Source organism: Lissotriton helveticus, chromosome 8 (genome assembly GCF_964261635.1).
Source record: "Lissotriton helveticus chromosome 8, aLisHel1.1, whole genome shotgun sequence".
In the NCBI taxonomy this organism is placed as follows: Eukaryota; Metazoa; Chordata; class Amphibia; order Caudata; family Salamandridae; genus Lissotriton; species Lissotriton helveticus.
The window spans coordinates 734,960,852-734,980,226 of NC_136069.1; the positions used below are offsets into that span (position 1 = coordinate 734,960,852).

General features: G+C 40.9%; 1 protein-coding gene across 1 annotated transcript in view; it reads left to right on the top strand.

Moving 5' to 3' along the window:
* The window catches only part of COL4A1 (collagen type IV alpha 1 chain), a 594,749-nt gene that overhangs the window by 430,220 nt on the left and 145,154 nt on the right, over positions 1 to 19,375 (top strand). The window contains exons 24-28 of the mRNA XM_078657555.1: positions 4,239 to 4,309; positions 8,103 to 8,294; positions 10,754 to 10,922; positions 14,409 to 14,501; positions 14,604 to 14,708. Of these exons, the coding sequence (XP_078513681.1) occupies positions 4,239 to 4,309; positions 8,103 to 8,294; positions 10,754 to 10,922; positions 14,409 to 14,501; positions 14,604 to 14,708 (630 nt within the window). The remainder of the gene's footprint in view (positions 1 to 4,238; positions 4,310 to 8,102; positions 8,295 to 10,753; positions 10,923 to 14,408; positions 14,502 to 14,603; positions 14,709 to 19,375) is intronic.

A 19,375-nucleotide genomic window follows, 5' to 3' on the forward strand; every position in this document is an offset into this window, starting at 1 on the left:
CGGAAAATAGTTTCATCAGGTGTTTGCTCCGTCTGCCTGTGAGCTCCCCCTTAATTTCTCTGCGGTTGGATCTGGGCCTGGTACCAATCCAGGAGATTGTAGCAAATCGCCCTCTCCTGTATTGGAGGCGTCTTTGGGCGACTCCTGAGATTTCGAGCTATAGGGAGGACCTGAGAGACATTCTGCAGAGGGGGACCTCGGGGAAAATACCCTGGTTGAATTACATCAAGCACCTCTGTCATGCTTTAGGCAGAGGAGACATGTGGTTATTTCCCCAAGACGCCTGCCCTTTGCTCTCTAAAAAACTACTGAATGTAGCTCTTAGGAGGTACCGCACGGAGTCTACATCAAGTAATCCCTCGTTGGGTAGGCTAACAGACACCTTTTTGAACATCAAGGCTTATCCCCGCTTTGAAGTCTTTTTGGATGATATCCAGCCCTCCTTGGCTAAGAAACTTTACATCCAGTTCAGATACAGTGCATTGCGACTGAGGGCGGTAACGCACAAATGGCGGAACGCCTCCTCAATGGCAAGTACCTGCCCGGGGTGTTCGAGCGGCAGTGAGACAGATCTGCACGTTCTGCTCGTCTGCCCCACTTACGCTAGGGCTAGGGAGAAATGGATTTTGCAGCTATGTAGGGCTAGGGGCCTTAGGGATTACAGGGAGGTCTTCAGGATTCTTAAATACGACACTTCCCCCCTGATAGTTTTTGCCACAGCAAGATTTCTTCAATCTATGTGGTACACGAGATGTGCAATACTAAAGCTGGAAGCTCATATTTTGCACTAAGGGCCACTCTCTAGGAGGTGTCACACTTTTTATACAATTTTAGATATTTTACATACTGACATCTCGGTGTTTTACTTGATGTTTTTAATTTTTGCAGGCACTGTTTGTATGTGATTTTTAACATAAGGTTTTACTTGTATTATCCTTTGTTATTGTGTTGCTTTTATTGTGTATGTATGGCCTTTTTATGGTATGTTACCGAAATAAAGTACTTTGACTGACTGGCTGTACTGTATTTCCAAAGCATTGCATTCTCAGTACAAGCACTGTAATCCAAACAAAGTGCATATACAATTACAATTCAAATTGTTTACAAACTGCATTATTACTGTACAGTATTTATTGCTTACCTGTGCCAGGCTTGCTTGGTTCTAGAAAATAAAATAACTAAAAGAATACTTTTATACAAAAACAATTGGTCTGAAGTTCAGTCTTTGAGTGTGTGAAATCATCTGCTGACTGAGGATGTACAACAAATGCTTAACACTGTCCTCTGATACAGCCTTACTGCTCGACCACTCTACCACAAATAGAGTGTAAGGTGCTATTAACTTTTTTCTCTGCCCACCTTTGGGGTTCCACTGGACTCTGTGCACACTATACCTTACTTTGGTATAGTATATACAGAGCCAGCTTCCTACAATGTGTATACAAGTAAAGTGTAAAAATTTGGTAAACTATATGTTTTGCATATGAAAACGTATTACTATTGGTATGTAAGTCTAGCAAGGAACTTACTATACCGGTATGACAGATAAAGCTCACAGCATTATGTACACTGCTACAGATAAAGTATACCCGCATTATTATTAAGTGCATACACATTAAGTGTATTGCTTATATACAAACGTAATCAGGCCTAACCCTATTAATGAAGAGGATAAAGGCTCAGCTATAAAATTGGCTACTTACTTCTCATGTTTAGCTGTTACATTTCGATACGTTCCGATCCATGGCGGTAATAATTATTGAAATATATTGTGCCATTCTGCAAAAACCTTTAAAAAAGGCGAAATGTGTATGATCTATTAATGGATGATCCTGCAAGGCTGTACAAATGTCTAGAGCTGATGGTGTGTTCCATAGGCACCAAGGTAAGTCTGTATACGCTTATCGAAATAGAGGACCAATTCTGCATAGGTTACTGCTCGTTTATCTCTTATTCTCAGCCTCCTTGTAATGGTTATTGGGCAAAACTGTCCTTCGTTCAAGTGTTCTATATGATATCACAGTTGTCATACTTAGGTTAACTTAAGCAATTGTATCATAATTGCAGACGTGCTCACAAACTGAATGCCCTTCATTTGGGTTGTTGTAAACTATTTGTAACACAAGTAGGTACTGGGATTCTTATGGTGTTTCATTATTAGTGATGTCTATATCCTAGCTATTCGATTAGCCTATTCTTGCTAAAATATTTCTGTAGTGTTAATATATACTGACATTAGCCTTGTTAGTCTTATATAAAGATATGTGATGTCAGGGTAATTTGGGTGTTTTTAAATAAAAATGCCTTTTCCTTGGCATGTGAGAATCACATTGTAGTCCTTGTACATAATACGTGTGTAGTGTGTGTGTGTGTGTGTGTGTTTGTGAAAGGGAAACTTACACAAATTCTTATACGTTTGGATATGATTAAGGATTTGTTTAAGTTTTACTCCCTTGCTCACTCTGCACTGTATGTAAGCACTATTATATTAATCATGTGTGCTAGTATTACCTGACACTCACTTTTTTGAAGTCCTACTAGGAATGTTCAATACTATTTGTAAACGCCATTCACCCCTCAAAAAACATTGACGCTCATAGTCCACATTAAGCTCCTTTATAAGAGCTTTCAGTTTCAATATCCAAAGTGGCCCATTCATACGTAAGCAGAGCTCTCTATTCCCACATCTAGGATCCTAAAGTATGTCCAGGATGCCATGAAATTTTACATAAAAGTCCAAGCATGTGATTCAGCATGTTTTGTAATGTACATCAACAGGGTCTGATCTGTTCTATGATATGATCTTTCAGAGCCTTTTAGTGCTGGCAATGTAAATCTTGCCACATTTACAGATGAGGGCATATGTGCCATTTTTGGTGTTACAAGTCTTGTGCATTCTAACCACATGTTTGGCTCCTGTGTTATAATGAAAACAACTGTGTTTTGTTAAGGGCAAATGTACTTCATTGTGAAACTCCAACATTTGTAAAAACATTTTGAGGGATCTGGGTCAATGTTTAGAAATGTCCTGAACAGGGTAACTTGAACTGATAATATTCCTAATACTAGTACACCTACAAAAGATGATGCTCAGTGGTTTGTGATCCATGTAAATGTTGTTTCCTCATTAATTATCAATCCCCTGTGTTTATTATATGTGAATATTCCAAAACTTACCAATATCTGTGCCATATGATCCTTTTTATCCCGTGATTCTGCAGCTGTGTTATTCTGTCTCCTTTTATTAGGATTAAGTTAGCTATTTATGTCAATTGCCAGTGTCCTATTCATAGCTGTATGTATCATTTGTGTACCTTAAACCCTCATTGTAATTCTAGCATTCATATTTAAGACATTTTTCTTGAATTGTCAATCCTTCCTTCAATTCTTCTTAGCTCTTATCATTTCTCCAGAAAGCATTGCCTAAATCTGTGACCTTGGATGTGAGTGTGTAGCATAAAGCAATGAGTTACACGCCTTCTCTTCTTGGAACATTCTGCTCTCAGTCTTGTTATGATTGGTGTAAAGTTCAGTATCTAAAAGTATAATATTTTCTTTACTGAGCAAAAAGTAAAATGCCTTTTCTGATCACTCGTATTCACATAATCATAGACTCCCTCTAATTTTTGTCCCATGCCTGTCCAAGTCATGAGAAACTCATCAACCTATTTCCCCCATTAATGCATTTTGTCAAGCCGTGGAGACGCCCAATGACACCAGACATGCTCCCTCTGATACGAGCCCATCAAGAGGTCAGCATAAGGGAGAGTAAACCTGAAACCAATCATAATTCCCAGCAGCTTGTGGTACCAGATGCCATCACAGAGAAAGAGTTGTACAAAAGGATTTCAGCCATTACCAACAACATATTACTATAGTTGAAGTAATTTGCCACTCTCTTGTTAAGGATATATAATTAATTTGAATTATTTTTGTTATTTTTATCTCTAATGAGTTTGAAGCTTATTTAGAGTTTGGCCGACAGGAACCCCATTACACATAAGGCAGATGTCTGTCTGCCATATTACACGCGCATTATGTTCTATGATACGTGTAATAAGGCAGGCGGGATGTCCATCATGTTTTGATGGATTATCCCGTCCCGCAAACTGTAAATAAGGCTCTTTACCTGCTAGCATTTTTTTTCTGCTTCACATTTTTTTTTATTGTGGTCTGTTAGATTATTCCTAATATGTTAACTGAATACTTTCATTGCTTTTTGTGGATATTATCTTTAGGAACTGCTGGACAACCAGGCTTTAAAGGTGATCAGGGATTACCTGGATTCAATGGCCTTAAAGGTTTGCCTGTAAGTAAATATCTTAAACATACTTTTGATGAGGTCCCGGGGGGGTTCATATGCAAATGTGAAATCAATGGATATATGCAACTTGGACTGTTATGTTTCTGTATTTTTCATATATTAATTGTGTTAAGGTGCCACATATCGTTGTTATGGGTGTGCCTAAGGTTGCATGTTAGGCTAGTGAGCACAAAAATATAATTCCCAAAATATCAACAACCAGAATATTGTGGAGGGTGGTATATAGGTAAGTATAGATTTATCGTTCTTAATTCCACATCTAAGTACCTTCAAAAACATCTGTCTGTCTGTCTGTCGATCTATCTATCTATCTATCTATCTATCTATCTATCTATCTATCTATCTATCTATCTATCTATCTATCTATCTATCTATCTATCTATCTATCTATCTATCTATCTATCTATCAATATGTATGTATAAATATATCTGTTATCAAGGGTTCTACATGTGTTAAGTATCATTACCCTATACGTATCTCCATTATACTTTTATAGTCTATCTATAGTATATCCTGGCTATAATATTTTGGTAGTGATCTTTAAAATTTAAAATTATGCTAGTATACCATAGAGGCTGCTGTTTTTATTTAGAAAAAAAGACATTTGTGCAATTGTATTCATTTTTTTATTAAATACATGCAATGATATGTAGAAAATGTGTAGCATGCAATAGGTGGAATAAAAAATAAATATCCATTAGATGCTTTCAAAGTGACTGTGTCCAGGAAGGAGGAGAAAGAAACTGATCATCCTCAAATCAGTGTATTGCAGGGCAGGAAATTATGTTTTCAGATATATATGTCTTGGTGAAAGACATGTATTTTTATGTTGTGGCTGAATTGTTGATGGGTTGGCACCAGTCCAGTTGCGGCTGTAGGGAGTACAGATGAGGATCCTCTGAATTGGCAATATTTGCCCGCCTTTACAATATTTCCAGTATTTTTTTTTAACAGTTGTTTTTATTAGAAAGAAAGCAACACCAGTCACATATATATCAGCGATCATTACCCAGTCAGACTTATGTTGTCTACAAACTTTACCAATCAGAAGCTCAGTTTCACTCAGCCATTTGTATCCCTTCTGTCCCATCGTCGTTCCGTCATTTCCATTCCCGTGGTCGGTAAGACACACAGGTCACCCCTATAAACATTCCATTTTCCCCATTTCCTATCCCACTTCTTGGGGCAATCTTTAGATTTGAAAATCTCTTTTTCTGCGACCATACATTTGTCTGGGTCCCTCACCCAGTTTCCTGAAGGTGGAATGTCAGCTACTCCCCACTTCATAGCTATGTTCTGTTTTACCAATGTGTATCCCAGTGTGACCCACTGTTGCTCATATTTCCTGTACTTTGACTGTGGAATTTAGAGCCCTGTTTAAAGTTTTTATGTAAGGTTTGCTGTGGAAGAGGGCCCGGAGGCCAGAAGGACAAGTGACTCAGCCAGAACGGAAGTTGAACTCATTTCGGCTCTTTGCTGTGAGCAGAACCTGCAGAGGAGCTACTAAGTGACGTTGTTGTCATTCAAGTGGTACAGTCACACAAAAATTCAGGATGCCATCCCATCAGCAGATAATCTGGTTAGGGTTAAAAAAATGAGTTTATTAGGCAACAACTTTAACCACTGCGAGATTTTTAAGAAGGCGGAAATTATGTCAAATTTGAACATGGATTCGGCCATTAAGGAAATGATTAGGCAACTTTGACGCACGTGTAGAGTTTGAGACAAAAGCTGCTGATTAGGGAGTGCCAGAGTGTGAGGAGATGAGAGTATTGGGGAAAGGGCTTCATGCCTGATGTGCTGTGTAGAGATGTTGTTAAGGTGTCCGGAATGAGAGAGGCTTCATGCGGATGTCTCATGCGGTCAAGATCTGCTGCACTGAGAGACTTTGAACGTCCTATGATGTTGTTTAGGAACCAAGGTTCAGTTTAAGATATTTTTTTCTCTCAGCCTACAACTACCTTGCACTCATCTTCCTGAAATGAGTCTTTTAATCTTCTTATGCGCCGCTGCAGACCTTGTTATGCCACCAATCCACATCATGTATCATGATTGATACCTAGGGGCTGATTACAAGTGGCCCCACAAACCGGTTTGTGGCATGAAACTCCTCCTTTTGGCCACAAAGGGTTTGCAGCATTTCCAGGCACATATCCACTTTCAAAAAGAAGCCGGAAATATGCTGGGAAACTCTACGAAAAAGAAAAAACACTCAAAAAACTGTGTGGTACTACCACTTTCCTCATGCTATGCCCGATTCCAGATATGAAAACTCAGAACCGCCCAGTAGAGGTAATACCGGTTGAGGTATGACTGTACCTTGTTACTAGGCCACTCGTGATCGGCCTTATCATGTATTCAGCCTCAGTTCCATATTCCATGTGCTACTTCCTGGATTTACAGGGGTTATAGAATTGCGTTCTCTTTGAGACTGAGACTTTCTTCTTAGTCTGCATTCAGCAAGATGTCTACCAGTGCTGAAGTCCACTTGACTTAATTGAAACAAAATACGGTTGTATTTTTTTATTGTTTTTATTTATTTATTTATGTGGATTTATATAGCACAAACATGACCAGAAGCCATTAGAGGTTGTCACAGAAGAAAAGACAATAATACATTAGAAGCTGAGATCAGGAAAAGGAAGATCAATAGTGATACATTAGGAACTGCATGTTGTGCTTTGCTCAGTTTGCATTTCAGTTTGCTAAGTGTGCAGCAGGAACCTTTTTGCAAAACGAAACGGTGAATTCTTCAGAGACTTTGGGGCATAATGAATAGGATTTCTTCATTTGTGATTCACTAGGTTGAAACACTATCAAGGACCGCATATTCATTTATGTTACCTTTCCAGGAAATAATAAGTGCTTACCTTAGGCAGAATTGGTTCTGTTCATGAAAACAAATATATAAGTAACGGTAGAGACTTACATTTCCGATTTACCGTACTTTTCTGTTTTGTTTCTATTCACAATCGTTCACAGACGTACTCATAGATAGCTGCTCCAGGCAAAAGCTCCCACACACACTTCTGGGGATCTCATGCAACATCTCCTGTAGAATCCTGTCCCCCCTGCTCGGTGTTCCACATGATGTACATTTCCACAAAGGGGGGAATTGACCATCATGTGCGAACACACACTTTTTACATTATTTTCTGTGGTGGGGGGGGGGGGGGCATTTTCCTTGTCTATAAAGTTCTTCTCTTACACCCAAAACAATTATGTTTATGGCTGAAACTACCTTTGTGAATATGACCTATAATAGATGAACATCTTTGCCATTCGTAGACATGGCAATGGTGGCAGTATACACTTACTATGCTTGCCAGTTTATTTGAATGATGTTGCCATACCACTACTTTGAAAAAATAAATTAAGCCTGATGAATTGTTGAAGTAAAGTTTAGGCTAACACTCAAATGTCAAAATATATGACTATTAAAGAGCCAGGCATTCTTATCAGACTACTACTCACTTATTAGTGATCATTATCAGTTTCCATTTTGTTGATATCTATGTAGGTTTTGCTCGTTTCTAATAGGACATAATTTCACTAAATGCAAACAGTGCCTTGTTGTTAATTATTACTTATTTTCCTTCATTAATTCGCTACCAGTGTTCGTTTTCTAATCTCACCTCGCGCATTATTTGAATGAATGAAAACAATGCATGCTAGAAGTCCTCAAAGATGCACATTAAGGACTACTCACAGAAGCGTTTAATTGAAACAGAATCACAGTATTTCTTAAAATAATGTTTGTATTTCCTGCTTTTGTAGGGACCAGAGGGACCACCAGGATTATTCGGTAGCCCTGGGGCCAAAGGAGAGCCTGGGGAAGTCTTCTATGCTCCGGATCTTAAGGGTGACAAGGGAGAACCTGGATTCCCAGGACAGTCAGGTGAACCAGGAAGGGAAGGAAGACCAGGATTTAATGGCCAGCCAGGGCCTCCAGGACCCAAAGGCGAGTCGGTATGTTTATTTAACATTTATTTATCCAGAGTTTGAACTTGAGCCTTCACAATCCAATAAGCCTTGGATGATTGTATTAACAACATATTCAAGATATCTGTAATAACTGTTCTGCAATGACGGTTACATGACATAGGTGTCACTGTGCAGACAAAGCTTTACACCTTTTGTGTTGCAAGACTACCTTTGTTGCTTTGTTGTCACCACATTTAACACACACGCACACACGCATGCACACGCACACACACACATAGCCTTCCGTTCATCTTGCAGTTGTGACAATAGGCAGACACTTATAAAGTGATTGTTCAACCAAACTGAGAAGACCTAAAGATTTTTATATGAGGAGAGCTATGGTTCCATGTGGTAAACGCAACAGTTAATTCAAAACATCAAAATGGCCACAGAACCATTCTTAAAAACATTCTATATCAGAAGCAAAAACAAATTGCAAAGAAAAGAAAAGAACACACTCTTTGTAGAGTCCTACATGGATCTTCTTGCTACATATACTATTCAATCTCTGTAGTGGGAAACGTAACACATTGTCTAAATATATCCCTGCCTCAGCATGTTGGTAACATCCTATTTTGCTTAGATGTATTCCCTTTTTGTAACTTCAAACATTTAAAATGATACCTAACATCAAATGATAGTTTAGTGTCATAATTGCAGTACCTAAAGAACCTTCACATGCAGACTTCCTATTGTTCAACCAACTGAACTCTGGCTTTGCCCTCAGATCTTTCTCTCCAACTTCTTCTTGATATCACTTCAACCTTCGACAATCCCAAACAAAAACAATGCCTGCCATTTTCAACCTAAACATATCCATCAACAATCATATCAAAAGAGCTTTGAAATCAGCATACACAACTGTTCCTTTTGAAAAATCAATTCAAATATCAGTTTCAGAATAATTGTGAAAGCATGCACTTTCAAGATGGAATTCTGGGGCCTTATTACAGTAAGGACGCACTGTTCTTGTTTACGGCGTGGCACACCTTTAATTAGGAACGCCAGATGCTGACAGGAACATCCCACACTATTACTGGTAATGAACTTCCCACAGGGCAGTAGAGAACATGCGATGCTCTGGCTGGGGGCAACACATTAGTGAAAATGGGACTCACTGAATGAAATAGCCGGTCTGCGTTTGACAGTGAAGGCAGCAACCGCCCTGCTCTTTCAAAGGGGACAGTGATCCCCCTGCAGGTGGGCGCAGTGAGTGACTGCGAACCCCTTTTACCCCCTCCAGAAGGGGACCCTTACGCGGCACACTGACTGTGCACCTTTTATTTGTGGCACACAGTCAGTGCGCCTCTTGACAGGCTCTTTGCTTTTGGTCCTCCATCCATTATAGGCACAGGCGCAGAGGAAAAGTGTTTCCCTCACTTACATGTGTCACACACCTATGCAAATGAGGGATCACCATTTTAAGGATTGCACTGGTGTTACATGTGTGCCTGCACTCAATGTACTTTTCTACGATACGGCTCCTGGACTTCCCGCGATCCATCCAACAAGAACTTCAGGAAATGTTTGGGGAAGATTGAGTAATACAACTCCGTGGGCCTACTCTTGAGGTGACATCCTTCGATTTATATGTTTTACTTTTAGCAATAAAACGGAAGTGGATCACTCATTGGGCTTGCCAGAGTTCAAACATGAGCAGCAGGAGACGAGGGACAGACTTGAAAAGCCTTTAAGGGTAACATTTCCAAATCATTAAACGACATTCTCTCTCAAAGAAATCTACGGTCTAGTACTTGAGCTCCTGGAAGAAAAATGTACATACCACTCACTGTAAATAAACTCATTGCCTTGAAGTTAGGGGTGAGAGGAATTTAAATTTAATGTGCAAACTTTTGTGAAGTTTACCAATGTTGTAGTTAAGGAAGACTTTTCTTGAAAAAACCTTTTGGGGGATATGAATAGATAATACCAAAACATCTCCTGACACCAGAGCTGCCATGAAAGTTGTTAGTGAGAACAAAATACGTATTTTTAACTTTGATTTCCATTGAAACAGATGCAGGGTGTTTGGGGTGTAAATTATGTAAAAAATATTCTGGTCGCACTCTTTCATGTCAATTTTGCAAATTATGTTTTGTTTTGCTGTGTAGCACCCAGGTCCTCTCCATATATCCTCTTATGTTAGAATGGATCTGTATATCTGGAGTGTTTTACAGATTTGCCGTTTTCACAGCACAGAGCACAAATACATACTACAGGCCCTTATTGATAATATACAAAGCTTTCGTACATGAGTACGGGTGACATACTCATAGAAATTCAAGATTATGCCAGGAGTAAATCAAGAGTAAGTTAAAAGTATTCAGAAGCATATTTGTGAAACAGGATCATTGGGAGGGAAATAAAAGTAGATTTTATGCCTGCCTACTGCCTTTGAATAACTTTTTGAAGATGTTTGACATGCTTAATTTTGGTATCTTCAGGGTGCGTTCGGTTTCAAAGGTGAGCGAGGACCACCTGGTGATGCTGGATTTCCTGGACTTAAAGGTGATAGAGGCCAGCCCGGCCCTCCAGGATTTGGCCCATCGGGCGTGCCTGGTGACAAAGGCAATCAGGGTGTTCCAGGCATTTCTGGGGGAGCTGGATATCCAGGTACATGAGAATTGATCCCATGGTTATTTATGTGCGAGAATTCTGTTGTGTATCTGCTTTTAACACCATCATCCCATAACTTTATTGTGGAATTTCTGATAGCTCTATTCATATCTCTTTTAAACATCTTTCAGTGGCATTGCACACTGTACAACACGAATAATAGCTTAGAGCCTTCGAAGATGGCATGCCAAACAGGTCATAAATGGGAAAATAAGCCCTACTTTGGGATCTCCTTGCCAAAAAAGAGTAATCTAGTTGGTTGTATGCTACAAATTGAGCAAAAAATATTGTGCTACAAAATTATCATAGCCGGCTACAAAAATATTGTGAAGGTAAGTTTATATATGTAAATATAGACTTACTCTTAACTTCATGAATATGCAGGTAAGCATAGTATACCTATACTTATCAATTAATACGTTCCTTCACAATATTTCTGTAGTATGATATTAGAATTCAATAGTTTAGTTGCGTACCGAACCAGTTGGGTACCCCTCTCCACCACATCCATGCAAGATTTACACCAAACATTCGTTTCATGGTCTAATGTTCTGATGTCAATGAACATGTCAGTCTCAAATCTGGGAAAACAGTTTCGAGGCTCGGCAATGACGCTCAACATCCTGTGATTCTGGGCAAATCACTTAATCTCCCCATGCCTAACAAAAAAGAATGTGTCCTTGTGTAACGCAGTTGGTGCATATATAAAGCGCTCTGATACCTCATTCCTTCGGGTCAAGTTTGCACTATATAAAACACTGGCAAAAAAACCAAGTACTACACACAGCTGTAGCTAAACTAGAACAATCCTCTTGCACATACAGTGCAAACCACGCCATAGTCCAGTTCATCCCTACATCCTGACAGTAAGCGACTCTATGATCTCCTCATTATCTGATTGCACATCTTGAGTGAAAACTCATCAAGGCAAGAGTCGTCAGAAACATCTGAACGGTTGACAATATAAGCAAGGAACATCCTGGGTGAAAAGGTCTTAAGCAGTGCATAGCGACAGCACAAGTTACAGATAGCTCAGTAAATAATAACTTGTGAACTTTAGTGGTTTTATGTTTTTTAAATGTTAGTTTTTATCTCATTTCAACACCTAACTATAATGCCACTTTAACCCAAAATCTCTGAATAAAAGCCTGTCTCTAATTTCCATATTACAGGCTGTGTGTAGCATCCCTGTAATAAAGAAACCATAAAGTCACTCAACTGTAATAACTTATTGTAGTTGAGTTCTGACATCACAATGCCTGCTGCCAGAGCCATCAGAGGGGAAAGGCAGGCCACAGAGCACAAATAAAGCTGCACTTTAAAAAACAGAACATGGCTTTTCCTTTTTCTGCTCAGTTTTTCTAGATGGGCAGTGATAAGCAGAAAAGAGATATTTATGGCAACATGTTTATTTTTCCATGCTTTAGGCAATAATAGAAAAGACAGAATGTTTCTACATCTTTGTACGCATTCTTTCCATACAGCGGTTTAAAAAAAATCTTCCTTGTACTAAACTGATTCTAATATTTGTTTGCAGCAAATATCCAACTGCTTTTGGATGTGTGTACATTTTACACTAAAGATCCTAATTGTATTCTTCAGGTTCACAAACATCCTATCTCTTTCACAACCAAGAACACCACATCAAGAATACAAGTAGTTTGTGGAAAGGGTTATGGTGTGATCATGTATTACAAGGAGGAAGCTTCCACCTGCCGTACATCATAAGGATATGGCAAGTCATTTCAGAGTTCCATGACCTTGTAAAGGAACTCAGCCTTCAGTCTCATTCGTCTATATGATAATGGAACTCCTCTGAGACTAGAAATATCCTTATAAGGTATGGTGGGGTACTTTTATCTCATATATATATAGACAAAGCGTTTTTTGTTTTGCTAATAGCTTTGGCGCCATTCGGTGAATCTTCAGTAGTGTACAACTCACATCAGCTGCTGTCTGGAAAGTTTTAGGGGGATTCGTTAAGCAGGGGACGAGAAAAAGGGGGTTCCAAAATATGGTTTCCCGATGCAATTTCCCATTGGGATTTTGAACACGACTGCAGCCCCAACCGCTGAAAGGAATGACACCAAATTTGGAAGAAATATAGCTTTTGGTCCAGAAAAAGTGCTGTTTGTAATTTCATGTAAATCCATTCAGTAGTTTTGAAGTTATTAAAGGAAAATGAAATAAAGCTATCTAGGGATGTGAATCCTCCGTGGATCCGACAGATCTCATGTTGAGATCAGATTGACTTCCACCAGGAAATGTTGGCAGCCATCTTGAGACTCAGACTCGTCCGACCCCCCCCCCAAAAAAAATAAAAAAAACATTAAGGGGGGAGGGTTTGAATACCCTGATCGCCTAGGCCTAGCTGTGGAGTGCCACAGGGACCCCGTCAGGCGACACAATTTTTTTCTCTTCAAATTTGCTGCAAAATCATGGAGGATCTGCAAGTCAGCAACAAAATAGTTTTTCCTAAATCCCCCACCCCCCCGGGGGGAGACCTTTTATGTCAAGAGGGAGGAGGGCACACACAGCCCCCTCCTCAGGCCGATTTCGGCCCTGGGGACCACCAACCCCGGGTTTAACCATTCAAAATGAAGGGGAGGTGGGCACATGGGGATAGGCCCTGGTTCCCAACTATTGAAAATATAAGGGGAGAACGGCCGTGTGACCCCCTTCTCCCTGGCTGTGTTTGGCCCTGGGGACCCCAAACCCCCAGGGCCAGGCTTTACAAAGAAATGGGAGGGAGTTACAATCAGCCCTGGGGCCCCCATCTCCCGGAGCCCTTGCCTTGCAAAGGGAGGGGGCCATGTGGCCCTCCTCCCAGAGCCAATAATGGCTCTGAGGACCCCACCCCCGGGCCAGGGTCAAGCTATGTCTTGGGGGCCACACCCGGGACATAGCGATTTTCCTTCTCACACTAGTGGGGTCAGGAAAACCTCTGTTTGCTCTCACTTGCTGGGAGCAATTTATAGCTACTGCCAAGTGAGAGCAGACACTAAGTCTGCTCCTATTGCGCGGGAGCATGAAAAATGCTCCCGCTCGCTGTGAGAAGACTTTTCATCTGTTTCCCTGCTCTCTGTGTAGTGGACAGGGAAACTTTTGAAAAATGTGCTCCCACATGCAGGATGCAGCAGTTTTTGTTGCTCCCTGCATGCTGGAGCAATGCTGGCTTCAACTGGAGGCAGGGGCCAGCTGGGGCCGCGGTGGTAAAGGGGCTCCCACCACGGTCTCCAACAAAGAGAAAGTGGTTGCCCTCTTTTTTTGCTTTTTTCTTAGGACTCAGGACTGAGTTCTAAGGTGCCACTGGGTAATATCTATCTATCTATCTATCTATCTATCTATCTATCTATCTATCTATCTATCTATCTATCTATCTGCACAACTATGAGCAAACTAATATTTTTCCATGCTTACCCTTAGGGAATGTCACTGCATATAAACATAAGGGTACTTATCCCTTTCTGTATTATTCCTTAGGACCCAAAGGTGAAAAGGGGCAGACTATTCTTCAAACTGGACTCCCCGGGCTACCTGGACTACCAGGCGATTCTGGCCTTCCAGGTGACCAAGGTAATTGTTGTGTTTTCCTTCATTTTTATAACTTTTGATTCATTTTTCTTCTGTTTATGGAATATGAATGATCCTATATGTGCCTTGTCTTTTTCTACAAAGGGGACAGAGGGGCTCCTGGGCTTCAAGGAAAAGTTGGGTTTCCAGGTGAAAAGGGTGAACCCGGTGCACAAGGGATAGGATTTCCAGGTCCTCCTGGGCCCAAAGGTAAGAGTTTGTCTAATGCAAATACCATGGAACTATTTTCATTTATACAGACTTCTCATATGTAGGATCTTTTCAATCCATATGCGGCTGTTTCTTCATTTTGCCCCTTAAAGGCTGATAAAATCCTATGCTGCTTATAGTATTCTAGCTTCTGTGCTGCAATAATTCTGTTAAAGAGGTGTAATAAGGAAAAATAGACAGAAAAACACTTAAAGCCTAAACCATACCCGTAAAAGCAAACAAAGCCATTCACAGCTGAAAACTGAAGCTTTGTCAGTGTTTTGTCTTTTCTGTGTGCTCTATTCCTATGAACAAAGAGGAAGAAGCTATTTGTCTCTTGAATTTATGCATTACTGACAACACAGCTATTAAACTGGCTTCACAAATTCTCCATGCAATGGAAGAATGTATTTTGATTTTAAGTATTTAAAAGGCTTAAGAGGATATGTACATTTTAGGCAAGTAACACAGAGGGCAAAACAAACTTGAAGGCAGGTTTTGAAGACTTTTTTGGGTCCCCTAGCAGTCAGAGGTCTTTAGGCAGTATCTGAATGATGAGATCGCTGGGAACAAAACATATCTGTTTGTTCTCACCTGGAGATTTTAGCTGCTGAGAGCAGCTAAAGTCTCTTGGCGAAAATTAGGAATTACCATGGGAACAGGACCTTGAAATACCTATTTCTAATTTCTTAGTGGACTCTTGGTGGACCTTTGGGTCCCACTCATAACTGGCAGAATCTTTCCTGTTCCCAGAGTTACTGATACACCCGGTATTTGTAACTTCCTATGTGGGAAATACATTTCCTAGGCTGCTTGAATGAGGGCCTTAGATGGGGACTACTTGCAAACCAATGGTGACCACTTCTACCCACTTAAATTAGTCCCAATGCTAGGTACTGAAGACCAACACTGGAAGTCCTAAGCAACAACAGAGGAGGAGTACATGCACCCCACTGGCAAGGGGGAGGTCAGGGATATTACAAGATCACTGTTTTTGATGAAACAACTCATTGGTTCAGGTATTTTTCTTTCTTGTCCAAGACTTCCATGTCGGACACGCAAGAAAAATACTTGGGTCGATCGTTTGATTGTCTTTCCAGTTAGCTGAGCCTTTCCTCTTTTCTGTTGGATCTGATCACTGTCTCCTGGCATTCACAGTTTGGCTCTTTGTGCAGGGAGGTATATCATTCTTCTTCCCCCAGGTCAAGAAACATGACAACTGTACAGTGTTTCACAGATTTTGGCGAGTCTGGAGATGCAACATGCAGGGGTTTTACTCATGGTTCTTGCATTCTTCTTTCTTGATGCTGGTGCATAGACCTTTCCTATGATGAATCTATTTTTGAACAAACTACTAGCTAAAGGGAGCAAGTGCTTATCTTTCTGTGGTGGTTAGTAAATAGGGCAGTGTACACTTTTCAAAAGTCCCAGCACTCCTGCAATCTAGTTGGCATGTTCTTCCCACTATTGCAGCCCACCAAGTTCAGGGGCTCTCTACTAGGCTGTTTCTTCTGAGACCGGCTTAGTTGATGAAGTTGGATTGGAATGGCAGTCTGGAGAGCCATTTCTCAAAAGGAATGTTGGTCACTAGCGAAAACACAGTAGGATGGGATATCATTCTTTCATGGGAAGATCTTCAAAAACTGAGGAATCTTGTGCTCTACCATTGCCAATCCACCACGCACAACTGTTTTCAATGTGAGGTACAGGACATGAGTAGCTTGCAGGCTGCAATGTCTGACATGGACATTTGTAACCCAGCACAAAAAAGGGCACCGTGTGTTGTGGCATCGACATGTGAAGTCCAAAGTTCTCCAGCACTCATTTGTTTAGGCACACGTGAAGGCACACATACAAGTTGCACATAGTCTAGACATAATAAAGGACTCAGGCGCCAGTTAAAGGTATCTGGTCACGGAGGGGATAGTAGGCAATGTTCCCTACAAGGCTACAGCTAAAAAGACCTCTGTCCTAACTAGAAAGCACATTGCCAAAACAGCCTGGAATTGACAGCAGTAGCTACTCGCATCAATTGAGGGGAGGGGGGGGTCACTGTTGTCAGAGCACTTCTCTGATATCAACAAAATTGCAGATTAAAGGGACACCCTCCAGTGGACTTTCAAAATTATAGATTCCGTGGTGGGGGGAAAGTATAGGCTGTTTAGAAACCTACATGGGTAGGGTAATTCAGTTTCTCAAAGAGATGCATACAATTTGCATTCCTGAGAAGGACCATGATGACACAAGGAAGCGTATGTTGAAAGTTGTGGATGCCTAAACTTATTCAAAATTTCTGTTTTATTTGGAAGCCTACTTCAATTGCTAATGCTAAGGAAATTAGTAGTCTCATTCTATTTAACAGTTACCAAGATTTGGAGTACTGTTTTGTATTCTTAAACAGTTAGGCCTGGGAAAAGAAAAGGGAATAAATAAAACCCTCCATTTACCAAACCTGCTTGTCAAATTGTTATTTTAGTGTGTTGGTGCTTCAGTAGCCCTTCTAAGTTTGCATTGACAATTTTCCATTCTATAATTGCGCTATGAAAAAAAAACTTTTGCCTTTTGATCAAGCTTTTTTCAACCAGCTACTTCCCAAGTGTCTAAATCAACAAATTCACTGGGGATTTTCATGGGTAATGCAGAGCAAATGGAGTTGATCTCCTGACAGGCAGAAATTAATCAAGCATTTACCGAGTAATATATTGCTCTCTATGGCGTGAGAAATTTGGTGGGGGACCATGATCTCCACGCTGGGTTGGAAGTACCGACAGAACTGAAGAGCTTGGGTCAAAAATCACACAGTGAGAGTGTAGCTGTTGGTCAAGAAGCTGAACAAAAGAAAGACATATGTACTGCTGGCTGACTGTCCAATCGTTATGTGAGGTATACAAATCTACTTGCCCCTTTTCTCACTGAACTATGTATGATGGTACTCTGGGAATGCTTCTTACACATTCAATTCGGGAGTCCTTGCTAAAGGCGGTGCATAAGCCTGGGATAGACGCATTGGAAATAGTGTCATACAAGGCTACATTGATGTTGAACACTGATTACAAGCTCCCGAATAAGGTTCTGGCTATTAGACATGTGCCGTTAATGCAGTGCCTAGTTCACCTAGACCAAAGTGAAGTCATACAGGAATGAAAGATGACTGCTCCAAATCATATGGAGACCAGCATATATGCGCACCCATGCAGCAGTTATGTTGATTGACATCAGGAAAGCATACAACCAGATGAACTAGAATTTCATATTTGTCATGATAGGAAATTGAGGACTAGGTACCGGGCTATTTTAGTGGACCCAAGGGCAGCAGACGTAATGGAGATGATTGTCTCTGGACCTTGTGCAGTAGAAAAAGGGACTCGCCAGGGGTGTTCCCTTTTTTATTCTTCTTTGCAAGCCTGCTGCAGTAAGCTAACCATACTGCATAAATAGCAATAGGCTGTCAGACCACCACATATCACTTTGTAGCGATGAGATGCCACTGTTCTTAAACAGCACTCATGTTGAGGCTGTGTGTGTGGTGCTGGCACAGGGGAAGTTTGGCAGTTTGTCTTGCAGCAGGTGAACTGGGGCAAGCATTTTCCTGCTACATCCCACTCTAGAAGAGGAACACAACTAGAGTCCTGCCAATGATTCCAGTGGGAGACCACCACCTTTCGTCACCTGAGAGTTGGGATTTATCATTTGGAGGCAGACCTTGTTGATGGAAACATCAGACCCCCACTGGCTGTGATGAGGAAGGAAGTGGTATTTTGGAGGCCTCTGTTGTTTGTGATGGGGAGGATATCTCTGTCCAAGATGGTGGCTCTGTGTCAACCACTTAATTACTTTGCCACACTGCCAATACATTTCTCAAGGAAAATTTGCAGTGAGCTAGACTTATTCCTGGACCTAATGTGGTGCTCAGGGAGACCTAGAGTGATGTTAGCTAAACTTCATCTTACACTGGATGTCAGGGAATTGGGCCGCAGAAGATTGATGCCATGGGAGGAGTTGGGATAAACTCCATCTTAAAATACTGCTTGATGTGATGCCTCCATAGGGAGAACAATGATTATCCTCTGTGTACCGGACGTACCACTGATGGGGCTAACAGGAATATACACAGGTGACAACATAAGACAACCGCATATATGGAATGACAATGACATAGTGGGAATAGGTGGCTGATGCAAGGGAGCACTTCCTGACAGTTCAATGCTTATTATAATGGGGCTGCAGCAAAGTGCCTAGGTGAAGGGAGTTAGGGGGAGAGTTCATTCAAATGCTTTGGAATTTCCCTGAATGGGTGTGTTACTGGAGTTACATGGTGAGATTAGCTAAGAAGGTTATAGACAGACAGGTAGGTAGGACACTGGAATCCTGGTTGCTGGGCCTCTTCCCATGTGCTAAATACAGGAAGGCAAAAAGATTCACTGATGTGTTTTTAGTATTAGCAAAGCAAAAAACTGGAAAGTAAACAGTAGTGCTAACTCAGATATATGGAAATCAGAGGTATGGAGTTGGGCTTAGTGCAAAGAATGTAATTTATATTGAGGACTTGGCTCACACTCGGGATGCAATATTACTGGACCTGTTGGGATACAATGCAAACAGTCACTGATTTGCCCCGGTGTACAGGAAGGATGCATACCACGGAAGGTCATATATCCATCTATTAC